Raw genomic sequence first — 25,619 nt, forward strand, 5'->3', positions numbered from 1 at the left:
GGGGCATTATAATCTTGACAGTTGTATTTTCAATCTCTTTCCTAATGTTTTCTTTAAAATGAAACACCATACAGATTTCCAGAGTCACTGATTAGTGAACTCTCTAAGGGAAGATTAGCCATGAGACGTGTCACTTCAGTGACTTTATCACTGAATCATGAAAGTTTAGCTTCCAGGTGTTGCACTGAAAAACAATATAAACGAAACCCACATTGTAAATGTACAATATGTTAAGCTAATACTAAATAAGACTGCATTTATGGTCCTGTTCCCGTTTTAATTTCTCAGCGCAACATTTGAAGACAGCACTAGTTAGAGGGCAGTTGAGCTAATGTAACAAAGAAACATTGTTGTGCTAGCGCCCAAAGCAAGAATTCATAAACAAATGGGAAACCCAAAATGATGATTTATGTCACTATTGATCCTGAAACCCCAAGTTTGATACCCAAACATCTCTGCATCCCTCCAAACATATGCATTGTTCTCAAATAACATAGACTAACAGTTTGAGAAGTAGTTGTTTTAGGGGAAATTATAATGAAGGAAGCAATGGATGTCAGAATATTCTGAAAGACCCTAATTTCCTCAACACTGACACAACACAGCCCAGCTAACCTTACTACAGCAATTTCTTATGAATACAATATATATGAAACACAAATAATCTCAACGGTAGGTAAAAACCATTTGAAGCCACTTTTTGGCACACAGAAGGCTGCCTGGCACACTTCAACTTCTCACGCACCCTTGGGACTAGGATGTATTTATTTTTAAAATATAAAAAATTGTGACAGTAGCTCTTCCCCAAAGAACCACACTTCTTTTGCCTTCAAGAGAATGGAACTTTTCATGGATTTGAAAATATGAGAACTTTGTAAAGATGCTTCAAGCCTTTAGGCTTGTAGTGATCAGTGGTGATGACATCAAGGTAAAAAAAAAAGGTAAAAAAGAAAAGGTAAAAAAGAAAAGAAATACAAAGAACCTTCCCCGCTATTCATTAAATGTTGCTCAAAAATTATACAAAACACATTTGTGGCCATCAGCAGCAGAACATATTTCCAAAGTATACATAATCAAAGGAGCCATAAAAGCGTCCACATCTAACTCTAACTTTTAGAGTACTGTTACATTAGTAAAATAATAAAATCTGAGAGCACGCAATGTTCTTCAATGTCCCTGTTCCTCTTAGGTCCTATATTTATCCCAAAATATGTTTGGTTTTACCTCTCCAATATATAAAAAAATAAAATTTATGTGGAGAACATAAATTTAATGAAAAAGAATGAGACCTTTTTATCAAACTGCTTGGATTTAACCACTTAAATATAAAGGTGCTGCTGGTGTAAAATGAATGAGCTTATAAACATAAAAATTAAATGCCAAAATTGAAACAAATAAAACAAATAGCTGCTTGCCTGGTATTTTGGCTGTTTCTTATCCCTTTGGAAGGATGATGAAATCACTTCAACTTATGTCAGTCACAAAGACAATAAGGCAATAGTGAAAAGACAACACGTAACTACAAGTGTTGTGTGTGAATTGTGAGGAACTGCACACCAAATCAAACCATTAATTGAAGGAAATATTGCTCTATTTTTTTTTAAAGAGTTACCATGTTCAGACTAGCCTTGATGGACTTATCCAACCCTGAACATCTGTCCTGTCAACTACCACAAATTCACAGTAATCTGTGTGTTGTGTTTCCGCACCGCAAGGGCATCAGGGATGATCGTCAATCATAACAGTCTTGAGACGCAGCAAACCACCCAAAATGTAGAACTGTAGTATTCCACTCAAGGAAAAAAATAAGCTTTTTTTTCTTGAGAACCATTTTATTTTAAGACATTTGCAGGTCTAATATGCCATAATAAGTCTCATTATGAATCAACGATAAAGTGCTGAATTATGTTACCTGAATCTTAATCTCATTTGTAGTCTTCACTTGTGGTTTCCTTATCAAGTCTAAAAAGCCCTTTCTGCTTCAATAGCTAAGCTGTTGTGCAAGTATTATAAAAATAGATAGCTTTCAGTGGTGTATATAGCCTCAACATGGCCTCTGATGTTTCCATTAATATGGCTGAAAAGTATTAGAGAATAAAATGCATGCAAATTATCCATAAGTTATTTTAAAATGAAGAGATGGGGATACTACTTCTGAACTTCCAAAGCCCCTGCAGAAGCCTACTCCCTACAACCACATAGTTATACTAGTAGATTACTAGATCTGGACCGACAAGCATCATGCCAACATGCTTTAGTTTCGTTTTGTAGCTAAGAAATGTAGCATTGTAATTTCAGACTATGTTTGATCTAGTTCTCACTGAACTGTATGATTAAGTTTCAGGTTAAGGTTGAAGAAACTCTCTATGCCTGGTCATATAATCAGCTCAAGCAAGACATTAGAGCAGAGTCAAAGATGACAATTCATTGACCTCTTCCCTTACTACAAGACACAGTAAAATGACTTGCCGACAAAAACACATTGTGCTCCCAAATTCAGCACGCAGCTCTATTAAAAAAAATCAATAGAAAGCAACTATAGAAACAGCTAGAGGCAAAAAAAAAGAGAGAGAGAGAATTTGGACAGCTGACTGGTAACTTCAAAAATTGTCATGCTGTGGTATATTTTCAAAGCTCTAAGAAAACTGCAAGAAACAGATCAGAGCTGAAAATGGCCAACCGTTGCATAGAAATATGCCAACACACAACAGTCATGTTCAAGCCAGTGCATAGAGAGGATAAAAGCACTTATGGTAATTGCAGATGTTAACAAGTCCATACAACTTTTACAGTTCAGCAATGAACCCATTAGAAAGAGAAGAGTCGAAATGCTCAAGCCAGAACAAAAAAAGATGACTTTCCAACTATATAAAATCCACACTGGTAAGAGAAAGACAACACCACAAAAATTATTCAACTCAGGCCCAAACAACCAACAGGCAAACTAAACCAGAATCGACAAGCTGTTGGCAGACAATTTTAGTCAATTCAAAGATAGCATTACATTTCTAAATAATCCACAAATTATATTATAATGTATGTTTAAATACTGAGTAACCAGTTCTGCAAATTTGATTTCAGTAATGCCTTAGCCAATGAGCAGGATGGACCAAGCTAAATGAATGATGGTGAATTGCTGGCATATCACAACAGTGCTTGAGAAAGCAACAATTAGTGTCACTTAACTCATGTTCCCACAGTACCAAAAGCCTATATCAGACTATCATCTATGGAGCAAAACAAAGTTCTCAAGCTTTTCTGGGATGTGCCCGTGGTAACCTATGCAATGATTCACAATGACACGGGCAGCAAGACACTGCAGTGTAGTATGGTTGATAGGCTGGATCAAGTTCTTTGCCATTTCCTTCTCATCCAGCAAGTCAACAGCAGTTTGCTTATGCAAGTTTGTGGCATCAAAATGTGAACCTGACTTGATAAGAAGATTCATGATGTCAGGATGATTATTCAGTGCAGATATGTGTAAAGGACTGTTGTCATCAGAGTCTCTAGCATTGACATCAGCACCACATTCCACGAGTATAGCAGTAACTTGCAAAGAGGGAAATTTACAAACTGGGTAGCGTCCCACACATGTGGTATTCTTGTCAACAGCAAGGTGGAGCGGGCTAAAGTTATTCTTTCCTCTAGGATGTAGCTTAAGAAATTTGTATATAGTCTGTTTCTTAAAATGATCCTGCTCGGGAGTACAGGGAACTTTTTCCAGCAAGCAAATTAGATGCAAAATGATGGAAAGGGCTTTGTTGAGCTGTATTTGGTCAGGTGGACACTGAGTTTGTTTGATGGCACGCTCTATTTCGAGGACACTTTTGCACAGTATACCCATAAGATCATCAAACGTAACAGTTGTGCCCAGCAGGCCTTTTGCCCTGTCCTGTAACATGAAAGAGAAAAGTTCAGCAAATGACAGAAGACTGCTAGCCGTCATAGGACTCAGTGGGTCCAAATTGCTCTGCTGCATGTCTAAAGCATACTTCCACAAGTTGATGCATCGTTTGAAGTTTCCAGAGTCTGCATAGACAGCACCTCTGTACCGAATATAGTAGGATGTATCTGGGTGAGAAGGGCCCAGAATACGTTCTCTAATTAACAATGCTTGCATCCTCATCTCATCAGGGTCTGCAATGAGGTTTTCCAGCTCTTCAGAACTATTAACCTCCTTGGCATAATCATAGGCCATTATTAATGTTTGAGGTACAGGTTTACTTAGGATATTAGTCCTATCACTGTACCTCATATCCATAGCTCTTTTCCAGTATTTCAAAGCACCAAGCAAATCTCTCTTTTTGTCCACAAATGTGGCTCCTAGAAGTTCCAGAGCATTGATACGTTCCACTTTACTTGTCTCAACATGCTGGGTCAAAAAGTCCACTATGTTTGTGTGGCCTGTAACACTAGCCGAGAGAAGCGGAGTCATTCCATAGCCATCTTTTTCCATCTTTGCGCAATATTTGAGAAGCATCTTCATGATTTCCAAGCTACCAGATTCTGCGCAGTCATGTAAAGCAGTATTTCCTGTGGGGGGAAAAAGAAAGCCATGATCATGTATGCTATGATAAACTTTCAAAGAAAAACCATACCAAGTGAAAGGGAACAATAATTTTATTTTTATAGTTCAACCCTGCACACATCAAATTAATCTGCAAGTAAGTTAGGTTGATAAAGTTGCACATCATAAACAGCTGCTTGACAAAAGTGGTATTTTAATCTATATTACATGAAATTATGGATCAGATCCTTGGCCCATCAAAGTTTGTAGTGTCTACTCTGACAGGCAGTGGCTCTCCAAGATCTCAGGCAGAGGTTTTTCACATCACCCACTGCAAATTACTTTAACTAGAGGTGCCATGGATTGAATTGGGGACCTTCTGCACGCCAACCAGATGCTCTACCATGGAGTCACAGACTCTCTCACATACATCATGAACACATCAACAGGGTAACATTCCTTATTAGTAAAGTAACTTTTTCTAGTTGCATTTGAAAAAAACAATTAACTATGAATAGTCTTGCCAACCCTAAAATACACTGGCCTTTCACTAGTACCTTCTACTGGAGTGTTTATTGTAAGTCCATTAACATATTTTTAACCAAACATTTTTAACCAAACACCTGAGCAATAGGCTTGGGAAGAAGTTATAGGAAACCCTTTTCTATTAGCATAATCAGATTACCACTTCCAAGCCAACATTTGAACTGCAATCACATGAAACAATGATAACCATGTTAGGCACTGCTTTCTGCACCTTACCTATATATTGTTCCATCCTTTGAGGAAGACATAAATAATCCCCCCCCCCGGAAGGTAAGCAGACAAGCAGATTTTTATGGAGATCCATTCATTGTTATTTCAGTATAAATAAATATGGCAGGGTGGAAAGCTACAGTAGAAATAGAGTTCTATGTAGGTTTCTAGTCATACAAAGTTGACTAGAAGAACAAAGACAATAATAATCATACCATTTGTAAGTGCCTTTCTCTGCTGTGTCAAAGAAGCAGGCCAAGGCAATTTCTTGCAAGAAGATCCTCGGGAGGGGGGGTACACCAATCTACCACTTAACTTGAGAGATTAGGGCAATTCCATGGTCGGCACCCGATTTTTGGAATGTCCTCATAAATATATCTGACAATGATAAGGCAACTGAAATGGCAGTCAGAGATATTCATCTAATAAATGTAAATGCTATTTTTGATACCATTCAAGCTATATAATTGCAAATATACTTGCTTTTGCAGTTAAGGCAAAGACATAACTGAACCAGGAATGGGCACAGCTGATAGGCCAGCCAAAGCTGGGCAAAAACACTCCAAGGTCTTGCAGCCACCTGCTTTTCGAAGGTAAGTGCTGTGTCAAGCAGCAGTCCCAAACTGCAAACCTGACTTTTCAAGGGGAGTATAATTCCACCTCAGACATGAGAGATCTCAGTTCCCCAATCTGCCTTTCTACCACCCCAGAGAACTTCAATCTTATCAGGATTTATTGCTATCTTCCATTTACACTGACTTCACTTACATGTGACTCATTATTATAACATTAAACTCAAGTTTAAGTACATAAAAAGATCTGCTGTGTCAGACTAATGATATATTTAGTCCAGCATCATATTTCCTGCAGTGGCCAACCAGAGGCCTCGGAAGGACCACAAGCAGTATAATGGCCAAAGCCATCTCTAGCTGCTGTTGTAGCAATTGGCATTCAGAACCACATTATCTCTGAAGACAGAGGTTCTATTATAAGCCATCTCCACTAATATTAATTAGTAGACCTTTCATCCATGAGTATTTCTTAAATCCTTTTTAAAGCCACCTACACTAATCAGTTTCACTATATCTTAATTATATATTGTGTAAAAAAGTACTTTTTCTATTTATTTACAGTCCACGTTTCTCACAAGGTACTCAAAGCAGATTACAGAGATAAAAATTCAACACTAAATATAGTAAAAACAGCAAAGCTGTCCTCATGAAACCAGCTGGCAGTGAATTAGACCTTTGGTCCATCAAAGTCAATAGTGTCTACTTAGATCAGCAGCAGTTCTCCGCAGTCTAAAATAGGTCTTTCACATCACCTACTACCTGGAAATTGCCAGGAATTGGCATGTCACTATGCCGCAGCCCCCTCTATATCTACTGTCCATCAACTACTCTCATATCCTTAATATATAGTATATAGGGGGGGGGGAGAAAAATAAAATTCTTTCTTCACATCATGCATCATTTTATAAACACTAAACGTTTAATCAACTTCAATCAACGTTATCACAGAATTATGCAGCAAGTAACAGGCACATGTTGGGATGATGACATATTCCCAAAGCAGGATAAATGTCTTGCCGTTGGTACAATATGCTAACATTTTTGCTTAATAACTGCATCCTGAAGTTCCCTCCAATAGGTCACCATATGACTGGCCCTGTCCATGCACCGGCCTGAAGTAAGGATTCAGTCTAATATATTTGGCAAGCTTCCCAGAACATCCTGTCTCTGTAACAGGTAGAAGAATTCACACAGCATTTATACAATTAAAAACATCTAGAAACTGCTGCTATTTATAATTGTCCATGGAGGATTTTTTTTTAAGGTTATTGTACAACAGCTTTCCTAGTAGTAAGAAGTTGTCTTTATTTGTCTGCATGTTAAAGCTGTCTGGAACTTGTCTATTAATACCAGATTCTGATTTTTAAAATTATAAATCCAAGTGCTGTACAGCTAAGAGATCACACTGCCATATATGTAAAAATGTAATTTTTATAACCATCCTGGGTAATTTGACAGTAAAAAATTATGAATGCCCTTTTTCATGTTATTTTCATGTTATTCTAGCATTATTTTAACTTCTGCAACAGCCTTTGTTCTGCTAATTATGTTATGTGATTCTTGATGCTTACTGAAAGTTAATTTTTAAAAATGTTATTCTGAACTATATCTATGCAACATTCAAAGGATTTCACCATGAAGATTAGAGGCACCTTCCAACAGAACATTACTAATGACACAACTTTTGGATCCCTGAGTCAGACATGGCACATATTTTGGTTGTCCATGAAAACAATAATTCATGGGTTAATCATATCCTGCCTGTCCATATTTCCTTGTTTTGTTATTCAAACATTCAATTCAGGACTACGCTGTCTCAGAGAGGTGGTGTAATATAACATTAGAATTGGTACCCAAGGTTAAACTCTTATGTATCTATCTGGTAATGGTAATTAGTTTCAATGAGCAATGGGATGTAGGATAAAGCTGCATGTATTTTTATTATCTCTCATTTTTATCAGATACAGTAAAAAATATCTGTCACTTTAACATACAAAATTCCATTCTTTCACATAGAACATGACACAGCTACCCTTTCCCCCTATAAGAATGTTCCACTGGGGAAAGTGTGTGTTTTCTTAGTCCTAATACAGAACCTCTCCAATGTTATCAGTAAGCCCTGGAAACTCAATAGTTTAGAATAAATTATGATTATGCCATGTTTATATTTACAGTGATATTAATGCAGAATGCTCACAGTTCTTCTGGTACATTCTGAGCATGCTCTCACACATCTTCTAGAAAGCAATTTAACAAACCACTAGGATACTTGGCAATATATTTAAGTAGCAGCAAACAACAGATGAGCTGGAACTGCTTAACACATGCACGGTAAATAAAGGATTTTAAAAGGCAGGATCAAGCTCACCACCAGCCACTACCTACCAAGCAAACTTGGTCCCTCGTATACTTGCAAGCACAAACTATTTACAAAGGAGAGCCATACACAGAAATCTCTGACAGAAAGCATTGCAGCTCTTAATACTGCCATAGCACATAGGACTTAAGCAAGAGGGAAATGATTCTGTACAAGTTTGTGCAAAAAGGGCTTTCTACGAGTGAATGATAAATTTTGCTGTAAATTACTGCCTTGATAAAAAAAAACATTTGCACCTCTGGTCTTCTGGAAAGGTGGTGAGAGAATGACAGCTTCTAACTGAAAATATAAAACTTAAAAGTTGATTGAATGCTTCACTAACACCTAACAGAAATCAGAGTGTTCAAATGTTACCAGAAAAATATAAGCTTTCCTGCAAAATGTGCTCACAGATGTATTCTATTTCATATATAAACAGAAAGAAAGAAACTTGAAGTCAGGCACCCATGATGACTTCAAGGCAAGAGAAGGTTTAAAAATAAAATTGACATTTGTGAGATTCCTACCTCTCCTAGTCTGCACAAACACTGTATTAAAGCATTTACCAAGCTGTGACACATTTACTTTCAGTGTGATTTTTAAAGTTCAAGGCCAAATAATTACTCAAGGACCAAAACTAACACTGACATTCAAAAACATCTTTCCTGAAAACACATTCACCAATTTAGACACCTGCATATACGGGGGAGGGACTGAACTGCTGCTATTAATAATTCAGTAAAATTAATATTATCAGGAAAGAAATTAATCAGATTTTGACAACAAAGGGAGACATATCAGATACTTTTTATAAAGTTACTTTTGACTGTAACAAATAAGCCACTATCATCATATCTCAAAAGCTAAACAAGGTCAGCCAAGATATGAGACCACCAAGCAAGTATAGAGCTGTTATGCCAAGGTAGGCAATAGCAAACTACCACTGAATGTCTCTTGCCATGAAAACCCTACAGATTTGCTTTGTCAGCTGCAACTTGATGGCAAAAAGAAAAAAAAATCTATACCACCCCCCCTGCCCCAGGGAGGGAGAGCCATGCCTAAGATTAACCACTTTGCACTTTCCCCCAAATCCACCCATAACATGGTTTATGACTGGGAAAGGGTACGGGGCAATGTCCATGGGTATCTATTTGTTGTTTTTAAGGTCTGTATCAAAACTAATGCTGAGAATTTAACATAGTATAAAGGGAGGAGGTTAGGCTCTGCTGCCAAACATCAGTGACAGCAGTAGAATTTTTGTCATTATAAAAATAGCATTCCTTTTGCATTGCTGTAAGGATAGAACTTGTGTTTAACTTATGAGTCATTCAGAAACAGAGTGAAGACACAAAAGGGCTGGATCCAAAAAGCTGTGAGCAAAGTTAAGCTCATAGAACAGGACTTTCCTGCCTCCTCCAGATGCTTGCAGCTGAGAACCCTGAAATTCTAGAGTGTCAAGCAACCCACAGAAATGGTGATGTGATGGTCTGTAATGGGATGGGGAAATCAGCAAAACCCAGCCATCCCTGTCAATGGAAATGCTGTTCTGCTAACGGAAATGGCATTACTAGTGGAAAGCACCTCCATGACCCACCTAGCCACAAACCAAGAGCCAGAATGCCACTACCATTTACATTATCTCAGCACACAAAACTTGCTATAAGCTTTACAAAAGCCTTAAGGTAGACCACTATGATCCTTCCCATATTGTATATGGGGAACTGAGAGTTCATCATGGAGATAAACTGCAGAGTTCCTGATTCATAGCTCAGTCTTATCCACCGTATCAGCACGCACTCTCTTACACAGGGAGTCTTCTGACATACAAACAACATGCACTATTTCATAATGGACATGATCCAGCCAGAACTAGAAATCCTAAGTAAGAAAAATAAATCTCTCTTAGTTGTTATGCCCAATCTTTTACTTAGAGTATCAGTTGCTCTGGGGGAGGAATATCAAGGTAGCTGTTTGAAGTAACTTATATTCTTGCCAAAAACTAACAATTTGAGGGAAGCATTAATAAACAATGGCATGACCTCAGCTAAGAACAGAATAACCAGGTTACTAGAATCATGATCCAAAAACAAAAACTATGTAATAGTTTCTGTTGGGAGCAACCAAAACAACACAAAATAATGTGAAAGATGTTGAGTTTTCCAGGACTATTCATTAGGCTGGATGTTAAGGAGTGGGGAGATCATTCACGCCCTGATTTTAGGTGCAGAATGCAAAAGACATTAATAAAATTGTGCAGTGTGGAGATTTGTACCTCTGGCTTTCTGGAAAGAAGTTGAAAGAATGATGGCCTCTAATTGAAAATATAAAACATAGTAGTTGATTGAATGTCTCACTAACACCTAACAGAACACACAGGTCTGTTAAAGGGATGAAGGCATAGGGAAAACACAGTATTAATGTTAGGTAAAGATTCAATGTAAGCCAAACTGGGCAATATGGTCTAAAATTGGATAATATGGTCCATAAATTCTCCTCCTGGATTACCATAGTATAGTCAGAGGAATAGTTTCCTGAACAACAGTGTTAGTTGAACAGCATACTCAACAGCAAAATGGATAAAGAATCTTTTATGATCACACTGCCATTATGTTTTGTTTGCATTAAGTCTTGCTTGCATAACTCTTTAAAGAGTGTGCGTGTATATACGTAATACAATTAGGAAACATCCTTGTGACCTGAATAAAACAAGTCTGTGCATAAAACTCAAAGGTAACACCTTAATTTGTAGGATATTCTTATGTTAATATTGCTAAGATACTGCCATTCAATAACACTAACAGCCCTATCACTTTTAGTTTCCAACTGATCTTACCTTCACAAAGTGTGAGAAGATACACCATCAACCTCCTAAAAATATACACAAGTGATATTCATAGTTTGTACTCTACACACAACTCGATGGAAGCAGAATATGCAAATTTAAACTTATTAAATTTAAACTTATTAAACTTAACCGGGAGGGGTAGCAAACAGAACCAAAGACAGAATCAGAATACAGGATGATCTTGATAGGCTCGAGAAGTGGGCTAAACGGAATAAAATGAAGTTCAATAGGGACAAATGTAAAGCTCTGCATTTAGGTAGGAAAAACTATATACACCAATATAGGATGGGGGAGACTTGTCTTGGCAGTAGTATGTGCGAAAAGGATCTAGGACCATACATTGAACATGAGTCAGCAATATGAACTGGTGGCTAAAAAGGGAAATGGAATTTTGGGCTGTATCAAATGGAGTATTGTGTCCAGATCACGGGAGGTGATGGTACCATTTTACTTTGCTGTGGTTTGGCCTCACTTGGAGTACTGTCTTCGGTATTGGGCAACAAAGATAGTGAGGGTTTGGAGATCAAGATGTATGAGGAAAGATTGGGGGAGCTTGGTCAGTTTAGCCTGGAGAGGAGACCGAGAGGGGATCTGATACCCATCTTCAAGTATTTAAAAGGCTGCCAGAAGATGGAGCAGAGTTGTTCTCTCTTGCCCCAGAGGGATGGACCAGAACCAATGGGATGAAATTAATGCAAAAAAATTCTGTCTCAACATCTAGAAGTTCCTGACAGTTAGAGCAGTTTATCAGTGAAACAGGCTTCCTCGGGAGGTGGTAGGTTCTCCATCTTTGGAAATTTTAAACAGAGGCTAGATAGCCATCGGATGGAGAGGCGGATTCTGTGAAGGCTTAAGGGGGTGACAGGTTACAGTGGAAAAGTGATAGGGCTGTTAGTGTCCTGCATAGTGCAGGGGGTTGGACTAGATGACCCAGGAGGCCTCTTCCAATTCTATGATTCTATGACCTATATTGAAATACCTTTTTAAAAATTACCTTTATAAAGTTAAGGACTCTTGATCTGGAATACAAGTAATTTGTTTTTAAGTAGTAACATTAGGGAAGCACATTGTTAACACTTAGTCTTCTTGGACTTTGAACCTCTGAGATGTCAAACCAGATGAATGTTCTAAATTAATCAGTCTCAAGTAGTCATCAAACCTATTTCAACACTGTTGCAAACAGGTATTGAAAACTCACCTTTGACACTTTTTCTATTTACATCAGCCCCTTTCTCAAGCAAATACTGAGCTATTTCTTTGTGGCCTTTGTAACAAGATATCATAAGACATGTATGACCGTGACGATTTGATACTTCCAAGTCAGCTTTATGCTCCACAAGATACTTCACAATTTCCAGGTGGCCATCAAAGCAGGCAGCTCTAAGAGGCGTTGAGTTTGTCAAAGTGGTATTGTTGACAGATGCTCCATGATTTAATAAAGACTGGACCACCTTCAAATGACCAGCTGCCGATGCTGCCCATAATGGTGGTGCACCCTCAATAGTCTCACCATCAAAATTAACTGAGCCACCAATTTCTATAGAAGCACTACAATGTTCCAACAGATATTCCACCATGTCAAGATGTCCATAGCGGGCTGCCATGAGAAGGGGTGTGGCACCATTTGTTTTTTCTGACATCAGCACAGCTACCTCTTCTTTTGTTTTATTTGCCAGCAACTTGGTGAGGAGCCGCAGCTTGCCATCACGAGCTGCATTGAATACTGCTGTCTTAAGATCCATTTAGTCTCTTCCTCTCTTAATCTTGCTCTTCTGAAGTGCAAACGATGTTCTCAGTGGAATCACAGAGCTGGAAACAGTCCCTGCACACACTCCTTGGTAGATCTGTGTTACCTCATGAAGATTCAGCATTGACCTCTCGAAGAAGGTGCTATGTTGGCAATCTAGGGGGGGGAAAGGTAAGATTTCTCTATTTTTGCTTCAAAACTAAAGACACACAAAACATCTATGATTTCGCTTAAATGGTTTGCACCTTGTGTGATAGCAACTCCCCCCCAAAAGAAAATATGCAAACATTTCTCCCCACAAAATGTTGACTTTTGAGATCACCAAGTGAATCGAAGCTGCCTGCCAAGATCCAAGGTGCAAGTGACTCCACAATCACCCTTTGGACAAGCTCAAATTTCAGAGCTAACTTATCCAATAGTATCAGATGGAGCCCATCCAAGATTCAACTGCCTTAAACAACTTTTGACAGATAATGGGTTGCCACCACCAAATGGCTATGAAGGTGATGACATTTAATAAAGGCTGGGATCTAAATCTAAGCCCCAAATATTCAGCCTCATGAAACTCAAAAAGGAGTTTGAAGCTTGTGGCCAGCAGACAAGGTGGCTAAAGGGCTTAGTTTCCTCCATTCTCTGTGTATGAAGGTTTTATGGCATGAATATTGTCCTCCTCTCTCCACACACACATCCAAGGAGTTTAAGCAGGCTCACGATTTCCCCCACGTCGGCAAGACTATTACGGGCAGAGAGCCACTGAGAACGCCCTTTGCTTCTCCACTTCTCCCCCGAGAAGGCTCCGATGACCCAAGCAGTCAGGCCAAGCACAAGGCAGGGCAGAGAGGCAGACGCGAAAGAAGTTTCGGTTCGGGACCCCCCCCCCCAACACCCCCCAACCGAGATGCCTCCCCTCCCCCCTCGCCCAGCCCTGCGGTCCTAAATCCGCCCTTGCCCCCAACCCTTTCGCTCCCAGGGCGCCTCATACAGCATTTCCTCGCCGCTGCCACCGCCGAAGCTCCCTCCGCTTCGCTTCCTTCATCACACCCGGCCAGGCAGAAAGACTCGGCGACGGCAGAGCGCGAGGCGGTGACCGAGGGAGGGGGAAGGGGTGTCTCTGCAATCCCGAGTGGAGGAGACACGCCAACCACCGTCCCTACCGGTTCCCTCTTCCGGGAGCTACCAGTGCCCCAGCCAGGCGACTAAGCCAGCGCCGCCGCCGCCGCGCCCCGTTCCCAACGCAGCTCCTCCATGACAGGCGTTCCGGGCAGCAAAAGGAGAGCGGCTCCAGCCTCCCCCTTCTCCACCCGCTTCAACGAACGAACACAGAACCCAGCACAGCCTAACCTGCTACCTCCCTCCCCCTTCCCCTCGCGTCGGTCTTAAAGGGCGGGAACACGCAGTCCGCCAGCCCGTCTTGGTCGCTTCGTAAGGCGCAGGGCGAAGGAGGAGGCGGGACTCAGTTGGGAGCAAGGTAGACTGAGAGAGCAAGCGCCAAGGAGGCCGAGGGGAGCGGCGGCGGCGGCGGCGGCCGAGATGGGGCGGGGGCGGGGCTAGTGCTGCGGCGCTATTCCGGGCGGAGGGAAGTCGGGGAAGCCGAGCAGAGCGACGCGGGCTAAATTAGCACATAATGGAGGCGGGTAGGTGCCGAGGAGGGGGAGGAGCCGGACTCCGGCTGCGTGATGCTTCGCCCTCCTGCTCTGCCTCTTCCTCCGCGTGAGGCTTGCTGAGGGAGAAATGGAGGGTCCTTGGAAGGCGCGCAGTGGCTGAGGAGGGCCGGGGAAAGGAAGGCGTCTGCCGACACCACAGACATTCGTTTATCCTCTCCTGAGCGGCCAGAACTGGAGGACAGGAAGCACCCCGTTCACCGAGAAGAGTGTTTCTCCATTATTATGGCCATATTTTCTAGGAAGGGCATGCAAAAGAGAAAAAGAAAAGACGAGTGCCCTGCCGTGCACCTCTTCAGAGCATATTTAAAACGGGATAGAAGACGTGTTCTGTCAACAACAACAAAAAGGCAGTCTGAACGTGCTGCATCTGAGCCAGGTGATAGAACAGGTTTATTAAAATAGTGCTGCTCTTCGCATAAGGACAGTTTACCCGGAGATTCATTTTGCCCTTCAGACAACAAAAGTTTCAGCCCTTAAAAAAGCAGGTTTATCACAGTTCCATAGAAATTTCCAAAAATGCAGGTCTAGTGTTATTGTGGTGTTCAGAAAGATGGCAGGATGCAAACGTATCGAGCCCCTTCAAGATGAAAGATTAAGCCTCATGGTGCAAGTTGGCCCTAGTAGCTTAGATTCTAAAGATCATCAAGTGCTAATAAGATGAGTTTTAACTGGATGCATCAGTTAAATACAGACACAGAAATTCACTGCATCCCAATAATGTGAGGCATTAAATGTGCCTAAACTCATTGAAATCACAAACATTGAGTCCAATAGCACCGTTAAGACCAACAAAGATTTATTCAGGGCGTGAGCTTTTGAGTGCATGCACACTTCTTCAGACAAAATGGAACAAGGATAAGAGTACAGATATTAGGCAAAGGTAAATTAGTGGCAAATTATAACAATATCAAAATTATACAGTATGATAATTCTTTGCTAAAACAGTCCTTTTGAGTAACTGTCGTTCACAAAAACATTGGAAAAATAGAAATGTCAAGATTAGTAAATAACAGACACTGTCCCGGTTGTAAAAAGAAATAATTAAGACAGACTAGTTGCTTGCCCTATCTGTCTCCACTCAAGCATGGAAGCATCCCTACAAGTGATAAGGTGCTCAGTTTGTTATTTTGTCTTGAGACCAGGCCCAGGACAGACTGGGAAAGTGGATTGTAGCCTGCTGAGGTTTGGTGAATGGGGGCATGTGCTAAAAAATTATCTTCTTTATTTGCAAGGATGATGATTCATTTCTTTAAAATACTCCATGTACAAAAAGTAACTAATTTGTGTGGTAATGTAAGGTGCCCTCCCTTTTATGGTATACTGTGAAAAAATAGTCTTGCATATGCTTAAATACATTTATTGTAAATCAATGGCTTTAACTGGCAGGAATCAATTGTCTTTCTTTGTATATTGAGTAAAATTATAATATTGTTAATTGGATTTGCCTGCATCCTTTATAAAGTTTATATATCTCTGGTACTAGGCATTAAATGTTATGGCGCACAAAACAAAATTACATTTATGTCACATCTATTACTCGTGTTCCCAATGGGGCCTGGCTCGCAGCAGGCCCCTGCCCTATGGAGGCCTGCAGGCGACAAACAATGCTCTGGATGGCTTTGCGGTGTTCTGTGGCACTGCAGGGCGGACCGGGGAATTGTTTGTTTAGTTTGCAGGATGGTGGGATTACGTGGAACATACTCCCAGTGTCCAGCAAACTACAACACTCCCACCCCACTCCCTGGGATGGAACCTACCTTTTGCCACTGTGTTTCCCGGGGGAGACTGTTTTCTGCAGGACACCAGTGTGTCCCCTGTGAGACACAGTTCAGTGCTAAAGAAGATCCGGCACTGAAATGTGTCCCCTGTCGGGACACAGTACACTGCGGAGCATGCAGCTCTGCAGCATTGAACCAGCAGCAGCCTGGAGTGACGCCACTGGTGCGGAATCACCCAATGAAAACTTTCATTGACGTGGTTTGTGTTTGATTGGTTGTTTTTAACTGTCCCTTACTGGTTTATAAATGTGAAGCATTTTTACTGCTAGTTGTTTGGCATTCTGTGATGTTCATATTTTTATTAATATTTGTAAGATGCTTTGGAAGTTTTAGAGTGCTAAGAATGTGGGGAAAGCATTTTTAAAAGAAATATTCTGTTAGTTTACTGGTAGATTCTATGAGGCTCTTGGAACATGAGCACATATAGTACTGAACCAGACCATCATGATTAGTATTGTCAATGCGGACTAGTAGTGGCTCTCTAAGATCTCAGGCAGAACTCTTTCACATCACCTACTGCCTGGCCTTATTAAACTAGCAATTCCAGGGATTAAATATGATACCTTCTGCATGTCAAGAAAATCCTCTATCACTGAGCCATGGCCTTTCCCCATTTAACGTCTGCAGACCCAACTATCTATTTTCCTAAGCTCTTTTTAGTGATTAAAAAACTATAGGAAACTACTCCATGGAATTTTTTCCTCTATAGAAAAATGTGGAAAATTTGTGTGAGATCTGGAAAAAACAATGAATTTGTTTTCTTTTAGAAAAAGTGGCAAAGCCCGTTGCACTCAGGAATACAACAGGTGCTAGCACATAGACTTGCATTGTGACCTTCCTGAGTTCTGGTCCTCCTTCCTGCTCAATCTTGAGATCCAGTGTGGTGAAGTGGTTAAAGAGTAGCAGACGGTAATCTGAAGAGCTGGGTTTGATTCCTGACTCTACCTCCATATCAGCCAGCTGGGTTGCCAACTTCCAGGTATGGGCCTGGAAATCTTCAGGAAGAAGAGAGACATGATGAAAAAGAGAAAATGAGACAGAGAAAGAAACAGAGGAGGGAAGGAAGGCATCAGTTCGACAAAAACAGCTACTTTGGAGGATTACTGGCCCACTAACCTCTATCCCTTACAACAGTGTCTATATAGGCCAACACTGTCCCCCACCTTCCCATCCAACCCCACATCTTCCAAAGGCCAGCTGGGCAGACTGTGGAGGGGTGAGTGGCCATCTATGTGTTGGAAGAGAGCTCCAATCTAAAAGGCACCACACCATGTTAGCAAGATAGTTGCTGATAGCAGAAGACTGGGAGTCATCACAGAGTGAGGACTGAGAGGCTGTTCAGCCTATATTAACTTGAGGCTGGGAGATCTGGGTTGGGGATAACAACCTGTTGATGCCTTTAGACTGCCTGAAGGAACCCTTGACTCACTGGACTAAGTTAAGACATTAATTGCATTCTGTCTGTCCCTTAGCATTCTGTATTTGAAATACTGATTCTCTCTGCCTTCCTTATCTGTGCTTCCTTGTACCAGAGAGCTGAAACTTGAGACCAACACAGGAGGCAAAGGAAGCAGTTGGCTTTCCTCCCTTGCTTGGGGGAGATGGAGGGTGGGAAGAAACTAAGAGTAGAACAACTTACTAGCAGCAGGGCCTTTCAGAGAAGCCAGCACCTCTTTCACCAAGCAAGCAGCAGGAAGAGAACAGATGAGCCCCATGATTGGCCCTAATTGGCAGAGTGTTCTCCCCCTATTGGTGGCACACTGCATAGGAGGGCCAATCAGACAGGGATTGAATTGTCTGCATGCAATTTGAACTAACTGGCCCTCATTGGCAGAGTACAATTTGAAGTGACTGGCCCGTATTAACAGTGCAATTTGAACTGATTGGCTCTCATTGACAGTGCAGTTTGCACTGAATGGCCCTCATTGGCAGAGTGTTCTCTCCTTATTGGCTGTACACTCCAATCAGGTAGGGATTGAGTTATTTGCATGCAGTTTGAACTGATTGGCCCTCATTGTCAGAGTGCAATTTGAACTGCTTGGCCCTAATTGGCAGAGTACAATTTGAACTGCCAGTAAAGGCCAGAGTGGTATCTCCCTGTCAGCAGCACATTCCGTGGACCAATCAGGTAGGGAGTGGGTTGGCTGCAGGCAACTTCAACTTTATGTTTATAGTGATAAGTAAAACTGCATCTTAAAACAAGGTTTTTCACAATCAAAATGCATAGCATAAATAAGGCTGGGGCCTTTTCTAGGTTATCAAATTAGAAAATAGGGAAATGTAGGCGATTATGAATATCCATGAAATATTTTATCCTTTTGAGTGAAAAAACCTTGTTTTTCAAAGTATTTCACTCATTCCAAATGTACAATATGGAATAGCCCATGGGCCTTCTTAGTTTTCTAATGAAAATGTGAATATTATGTCCTGTGTGTTGCCTCATGATTATCAGTGTTAGGTTTTGGAAGCCAAGGATCATGTAAATAAATCAAATAAAGTATTCATTTAAAAAGAGAAACATAAGGAAATGTAAGGGAAACTTAGGAGTAAAAACTCTTTACAATACATACATACAATAATTTCAAGTTTATTTTTGGTATAAAAGTAAATAATGTTGGTGACAATTTGCTATAATGTATTTAATGATAAACGTTATTCAAGAATTCAATATTTTCAGTGTTACAAAGTTTAGCTTAATATCAAAAAATGCTGGCAGCCCTCTGTGACTCTATATAAAATATTTGTATTTTGTGCATCAAGATAGCAAAAATAAAGGATGCATGAGCCATGTTTGCATAGAGAGCAGAAACAGGCAGCTCTCAAATAAATATACTTGTTATTTTTCATATAGAAAATGAACATATTTATACTTTTAAATTCCATAAATACACCAAATAGGAACTGTATATGGTACCTAAGATATAAATGGTGCATTTCTGTTTTTCTATCAGTAAAAGTAGTAGAGCTTTGATAGGAGAATGAGCATTGCATATAATTTATTTTTCCCAAAAATGATTTTTCCCTGTAGTTTCAGCATTTCTAGAAATTTTACATCTCTAGCTCTTGTTGCCTGATGTTTTCAGCTGCTTAGAAAGTCCCTCACAGTATTATATTCCCCTTGGGTCTCATTCTGTCCCCATGCAGCTTGTCATTTCTGCCCAACCTTTTTAGAAAGTTGAATGTTGCTTGTCTTCAAAACAGCCTGCATAAGGAACCATTTTCACTGTGCTGGCCACATTAGAGACATAAAAGGCTTTCTTTCTTCCAGGGCAAAACAAAATTTATCCCAGCAGACAACACTGGTGGTATGCCGGGCATTCATTGCTGCTTTTCTAAGCAAGAACAACTTGTACTGCTGATCATTTGCCAGCCAGTGTCTGTTACTGTTAACTGTACCCCATTTTCCAGCAAATGTTTTCTGTACAATATACTTCCTGAATACCAAAGTTGTAACTCTTTCAACTGCATTTCTTTTTCTCTGGCTCCTATTTGCCTTAAATGAATGAACTCTTTTTGTTCTGTAACAGTAGGAGAGGTATACTCTGTCCCACTGGATACTGAAATGATAAGTTTACAAGGCAGAGTATTCCCTGCAGAATAACTGGCTAGAGAATTGCACAAGCATATTGCCTGTTTTTTAAAATAAAAGCAAGATAGATCATATACCTGTAAGAAATATGATTTTCTCTTAAAATAAGTTATGGTTGCTCTAATTTTTTTATTTGTAAAGCCAGCTTGGTGTAGCGCTTAGGAGCACTGACTTCTAATCTGGTGAGCCGGGTTTGATTCCCTGCTCCCTCACATGCAGCCAGCTGGGTGGTCTTGGGCTCGCCACAGCACTGATAAAGCTGTTCTGACCGAGCAGTAATACCAGAGCTCTCTCGGCATCACCCACCTTACAGGATGTCTATTGTGAGGAGGGAAGGCAATTGTAAGTCACTTTGTAAGTAAGAGACTCCTGGTAGAGAAAAGCGGCATATAAGAACCAACTCTTCCTCTTCTAATACGATGCCCTAAAAGTGTGTTTAAGCATGTTTAATATATGTCACGTATATTAATGTAAGTGTGGAATAGAATGAAAGGGGAAAGGGGAGTCTGGAACAGACATAGGCCGACACTGCAAAGACTTAGCTGGATTTACTTGGGACCTCTGTGGGGACCTAATGCACGGTAACAGATCCACTGCCTTGTAGGAGTCTTTCTTTACCTCTTCCTGTGCTGTACTTGTACACTAAGCAAATGTTACACAAATGTTTAAGTCTCCAGTGCTCTCTTCTCCAAAGGGAACTAAGCTGAGTCTTGCCCTGGCATTTCTTAGAAGAAGAAGAGTTGGTTCTCATATGCCTCTTTTCTCTAACTGAAGGAGGCTCAAAGCGGCTTACAGTCGCCTTACCTTTCCTCTCACCCACCCTGTGAGGTGGGTGAGGCTGAGAGAGCTCTGATATCACTGCTTGGTTAGAACAGCTTTATCAGCGCCATGGCGAGCCCAAGGTCACCCAGCTAGCTGCATGTGGGGGAGTGCAGAATCGAAGCCAGCATGCCAGATTAGAAGTCCGCACTCCTAACCACTACACCAAATTGGCTCTTAGTATTCAGGGTGAGGGTATGCACATAATAGTATAACACGTACAGCATGTCTCACCCCAAGGTGTAGATAAAACAATGTCACAGGATAATATTGGAATAGGCAAGATCTGTAGTGTGCATGATTCAAGAGCATATGAGGAATATTCTACAGGGGAACATTGGAGGAGATGTTTGTTTAGCAGTTAGAATAGAAACTTTCTGGCATTTTTAAAGTGTCATCCTGATTTGTTTATTTGGAGACTTCCTGCTTTGAACATGCTTCCTCCCACTTGTCTCCAGAACAGACAAATTAATGCAGAACAACAGTTAGACAGTTAGCTAGAACTCTTTCCTCTTTCTTTACAAAGTTGTTTTCTCTTATTAATAAAACTATGCTTCTTGGTGCGTGGGAAATGTTTGCATATTTGAACTCTGTCAACAAATATGAATGCTCTGAATCCAAAAATTTTAGATCAAAATAATTAAAAGGTACATTTATTATCACTGAAATTGTAATAGTCCTAGCTGCCACTTTTACAAGTAGTGGGAAGTTTCAGGGCAGCCTTTTACAGGGTCCATTTCCTTTTGGTGGTAGGAGCACTGTAGGCTTAGGGCAGTGGTCCCCAACCTTTTTATCATCGAGGACTGGTCAACGCTTGACAATTTTACTGAGGCCTGCAGGGAGGGGGGGTAGTCTTTTGCCGAGGGATGCCCCTGCTCCACTTGCTTTCCCACCGCTACCCTTGACTTCCCGCCGCTCACTGGGAGGCGCTGCCAGCAGTATCTGCGCAGCCATGGCGGCCGCTGGAGAGCACCAAAGGCGAGCCAGCGGCAGAGTGGCAAGGCAGCCCCTGAGGCAGCAGCCAGGGAGAAGGAGGAGCCGTGGCCCATTACCGACTGATCCACGGACCGGTATCGGTCTCCGGACCAGGGGTTGGGGACCGCTGGCTTAGGGTACTAAAAACAAAACCAAAACAAGAAAACAAGCTTATCTGGTAGCAAACATGCAGTCAGAACTTGTTCCAAAGTATGACCAGACTGAACTCTAGAGCCTTAAGACTTTGCTGCTTCCTACTTGTCACACATTTTCTTTCCCTGGGCAAACTCAATTGTTTGATTTTATTTCTTGGGACAATAAACAAACTAGTTTCACACCCTTCTTCTCTACAGATTCATGCAATTCCAGGTACCTTTTAGAATGTGTTTATTCACTGCATTTTTATTCTGCCCTTCTGCTTTAGGGCAGTAATCATGATTCCTCCATGTCAGCCTTAAACTAATCCTGTGCAGTATATTGGACTAAGAAAAGACAGTTGTCCCAATGTCACCCAGTGATCATTGTGGCTGAGTAGAAATTTGATCATAGGTGTCTGTGATGGGCAGAAAAGTCCACATTTTTTCTTCCCCATCAGCTTGGACCAGTCAGATTTGAAAGGATAAAGTGGATGATGGAGTGACAGAAAAAAACAACAAAGGCAAGGCTGTCTGGCCTGTTTGTGTAAACTTTTAGTAATGCAGCATAGCTGTAACATCTTTTTATTACTTTATTGTGTTCTTATTCTTAGGTTTGTGCTTATTTGATTTGTGCTTTTAAATAAAGCATACCATTTTATGGATTCATATACTATTTTGAGTGCAATTTTAGCAGAAAATTCTATATGAGGAAGTATCAGAAGACACCAGTTTGTATAATAAATATAATCAGCTAAAATTTGTTGTTCTGTGCAATGACAGTGCAGGACATCTGCCCCCCTTGCATCTAGTCACCCGACTCACATTTTCTATTTGGTACCATCTCCTTGAGGATTTAGCAGATGAAGAGAATATAATCCAAACAGCGTGACACTTTACAATATATAAATACACTTAGTAGTTGGTTTGCTAATCACGTGAGGTATTGGATCTGTCTTGTTGAACAATTAGTGCCAGTTTGAGGATGTTGATTAAAGCATAAGATAGCATTTATTATTTTGTAGGTTGTCATATACTGGTAGAAGGGATGCTGTAACCATTACTAAGCTCAAAATAAGCTTCCACAACTGAATATGCCATTAATTTATAGACCTAGCAATTAAGCCTGGTCCTTGCCAATTACTCAACTGAAGCCTTTCAGGTAGTAGTTAAAAAATGCAGGCCTAATATGCTGGAAGGACCATGTTCTTCTGCCATCATTCCTCAGGAGCACATGTAATGCATTTGTTAATGTCAGACTACTAATTTAAAAAAATGAGAAATTAACTACCCAAGGCAGGCCAATAAAAAATCTTTCAGATAAAATTAAAAGGTTGATCCGGTCCTATGCTGTAACCCCCCAGTGAAATGAATAAACCAACAACTTTACTTTGACACCTAACAGAACATATAGGACCAAGCCCTTCATTTCACTATTTGATCATGTATCTTCTGCTATGACAACCTTTTCAACTTCTCAAAAGAAGATCCTGAGACACTGAAGGAACAAAGATGTCCTGGCAGCTTTCAGAGTTTGGAAGGTTGCAAAGGACAGACACCTATGGTTCAGCTAGATGCTTTAAGAAGGGAAAGGGCCTGTGGATTACACCATTGCATATTATATGTACTATTTGTTGCTGCATGTATAAGCCACATTGTTTAATACATATTCATAATTATGATTTCAGATTTGTCAGATTTCTGAAATCCTAATCCTACTATATTACTTATTGGGGGATGTCCCATCCTGTTGGATCACATTAATTTAGAGTGCATAATTCACCTTGAGTCATAGTGAGAAAGGTGGACTATAAATAAATATCATTTGGCTTGAGAACCAGGTACAGCTTTGGAGAATCTGTACAAACATTAAAAAATACAGCATACAATTTTTTTTAAATCTCACAAATAATACGTTGGATCATATTCCTCCTTTCTGGTGGCCTGATGGAAGAGTCTCTGCTGACACAAGAGGAGCAATTGTGGCTGTTTCCTTCTGCTCTTCACTGAAGCCACTCATTATGCATGGCCTTATGAGAGTCTACAACCCCTTTTCAGTAGTCACTGTTGGGAGGAGATGAGAGCGGTTTTGTATGTGCTGCCATTGCCTAGGTTGTTGCTCTATCTGAATGGACAAACATCTTCTGAATAACTCAGCCATGGTAGTGATTATACTGATGAACATGCCATTATTTAATAACCAAAAACTTGTGCAAATAAGTCTGCCAACATCTCATAACGGATTTATCACTTTAAAATATTTGGACAACACAAGAGACACACAAAAAAACCCCTTTCATTTCAAAACTTCACAGGGCAGGCCTTGCTATTTCATTGTCCCTGTAAAAATACAACACAGCTGTTCCAACAGAAAGCTCTGGAATAGAAGTGGTCAGCATGAAACCAGTTGGCATTATTAAATGGGACTAGTAATGTCTGCTATGTCTGAAGATATAGAAGTCTTTTATTCTCATCTGTACCAGAGCAAAAGTTTGCAGATATTGAAAGATCTCTTGGAGAAGGTATGAGCCTGCTCACAACCCAATCTCAGGAGGTTCAGATAACCTGGCACACATAAACAGAGGCTATAGCAAACCAGATACAAACACATGAGCTTTGGAAACAATTAAAAAGTGATTTCTCAGAAGAACTTTTCATGGTATGTGGGTGTGTACATATATACACACTCATAAACTCCCCTCAATTGGATCCAATAAAACAGATTTTCCAGCTTTCTGAAACTACAAATGCTTGTACAACTGTTTGCAACAGGCAGGAGTACCACTTAACTATGCCCACTCTTCTCCGAATCTTCTGCCAGTGTTATAGAAGTAGAACATGATAACAACACCGTGCACAGAATCTAATCAGAAGAGTAAATTCTCATCCCAAATGGAGATGTCCACAGCATAATCCACAAGGCAGAAATGGACCAAGTTATTGCTAAGAATTTGCTTCAGTTTCACTTTAAATTGTCTACACTTTCACCATTGCAGCAATGCTTGTATGTTTTCCTTCTTCTTGTTTTTCCATATAGCTTGCAGTTGTCTATAGTTAGACTCCTGGAAAATCTTCCGTACTTGTGCAGCAAACCCAGGACTACCTTCTTGTAGTGCATTAAGGGCTCCAAGAACAAGAGGAGTCTTCTCCAGGGAAACTGAGGTGTTCCGTGGCCTGAGTGGTATGACTGTGTTGTCCTTATGTGGCTTGGTAAGTGAACTGAACAGGCATGTATAAACCTGGAATTCACACCAAAGCTCGCTGAGAAAGTTTTCTGTCAACAAGATAATTGTCCACGCAGAGCCATTCATAGCTTCTTGTAAATTTTCCAGCAAGTGCCTACCACTAGGCATTTCAGCAAAGATTCTTCCTGGTTTAATACAGAATTCATTTTGCAGCAACTCCTGGACTCTAACAGCTTCATCTACATCATCCTCAGCGTGAAGAATCACAAACCTGTAAAATATGTCCCCAGCATTCCCGTCACTGCTGTCAGTTTCCTGTGTGTTTGTATGGGTATTGTCTGTGTCCAGTGATAAATCACCCAGTGCAGAATTTTGATTAAAGGCTTCCTGTTCTTCATTTCTATAGTGGTCCTTCACACTGTTCCTTGGAGAAAATGGAAATCTTACTTTGGAGTTACTGCTTCCCATTGTCTAACGGCAGTGATGTCTCCCTATTCCAGTCTAAAAACAAATTGAAAAAATATCACATCTCGTAAACGTTCCAAAATACACTGATAGCTTTACTGATGTCACATAAGCCAAGGAATCCAGAACAGTAAATGGGAAAAAAACAAGTTATTAAAGACTTGAAAAAAGCAAGACTTGAAAATAAATCACAGCTAACCAGGTGATCCTACAGAAAGACATTCACA

At 40.5% G+C, this 25,619-nt stretch overlaps 2 protein-coding genes across 4 annotated transcripts; both read right to left on the reverse strand.

Moving 5' to 3' along the window:
• Positions 1-979: 979 nt before the first annotated feature.
• Positions 980-14,340, reverse strand: FEM1C (fem-1 homolog C). 3 transcript variants are annotated; one of them, XM_077344336.1, is made up of 3 exons: positions 14,125-14,340; positions 12,235-12,939; positions 980-4,533 (listed from the first exon to the last, which is right to left on the reverse strand). In XM_077344336.1, exons 2-3 carry the CDS (start codon positions 12,776-12,778, stop codon positions 3,224-3,226), a joined length of 1,854 nt encoding a protein of 617 aa, XP_077200451.1. In that variant the 5' UTR covers positions 12,779-12,939; positions 14,125-14,340; the 3' UTR covers positions 980-3,223. The 3 variants fall into 3 exon arrangements, with proteins under 3 accessions (XP_077200451.1, XP_077200450.1, XP_077200449.1); XM_077344335.1 differs by lacking the exon at positions 14,125-14,340 and adding an exon at positions 13,938-14,118; XM_077344334.1 differs by lacking the exon at positions 14,125-14,340 and adding an exon at positions 13,766-14,118.
• A 4,456-nt stretch (positions 14,341-18,796) lies between these two features.
• On the reverse strand, positions 18,797-25,395 carry TICAM2 (TIR domain containing adaptor molecule 2). The gene has a single exon (XM_077344337.1). The coding sequence runs from the start codon at positions 25,393-25,395 to the stop codon at positions 24,727-24,729; it is 669 nt and encodes a 222-aa protein (XP_077200452.1). The 3' UTR covers positions 18,797-24,726.
• Between the last annotated feature and the right edge of the window lie 224 nt (positions 25,396-25,619).

The sequence above is a fragment of the Paroedura picta genome, chromosome 7 (assembly GCF_049243985.1).
Source record: "Paroedura picta isolate Pp20150507F chromosome 7, Ppicta_v3.0, whole genome shotgun sequence".
Classification (NCBI taxonomy): domain Eukaryota; kingdom Metazoa; phylum Chordata; class Lepidosauria; order Squamata; family Gekkonidae; genus Paroedura; species Paroedura picta.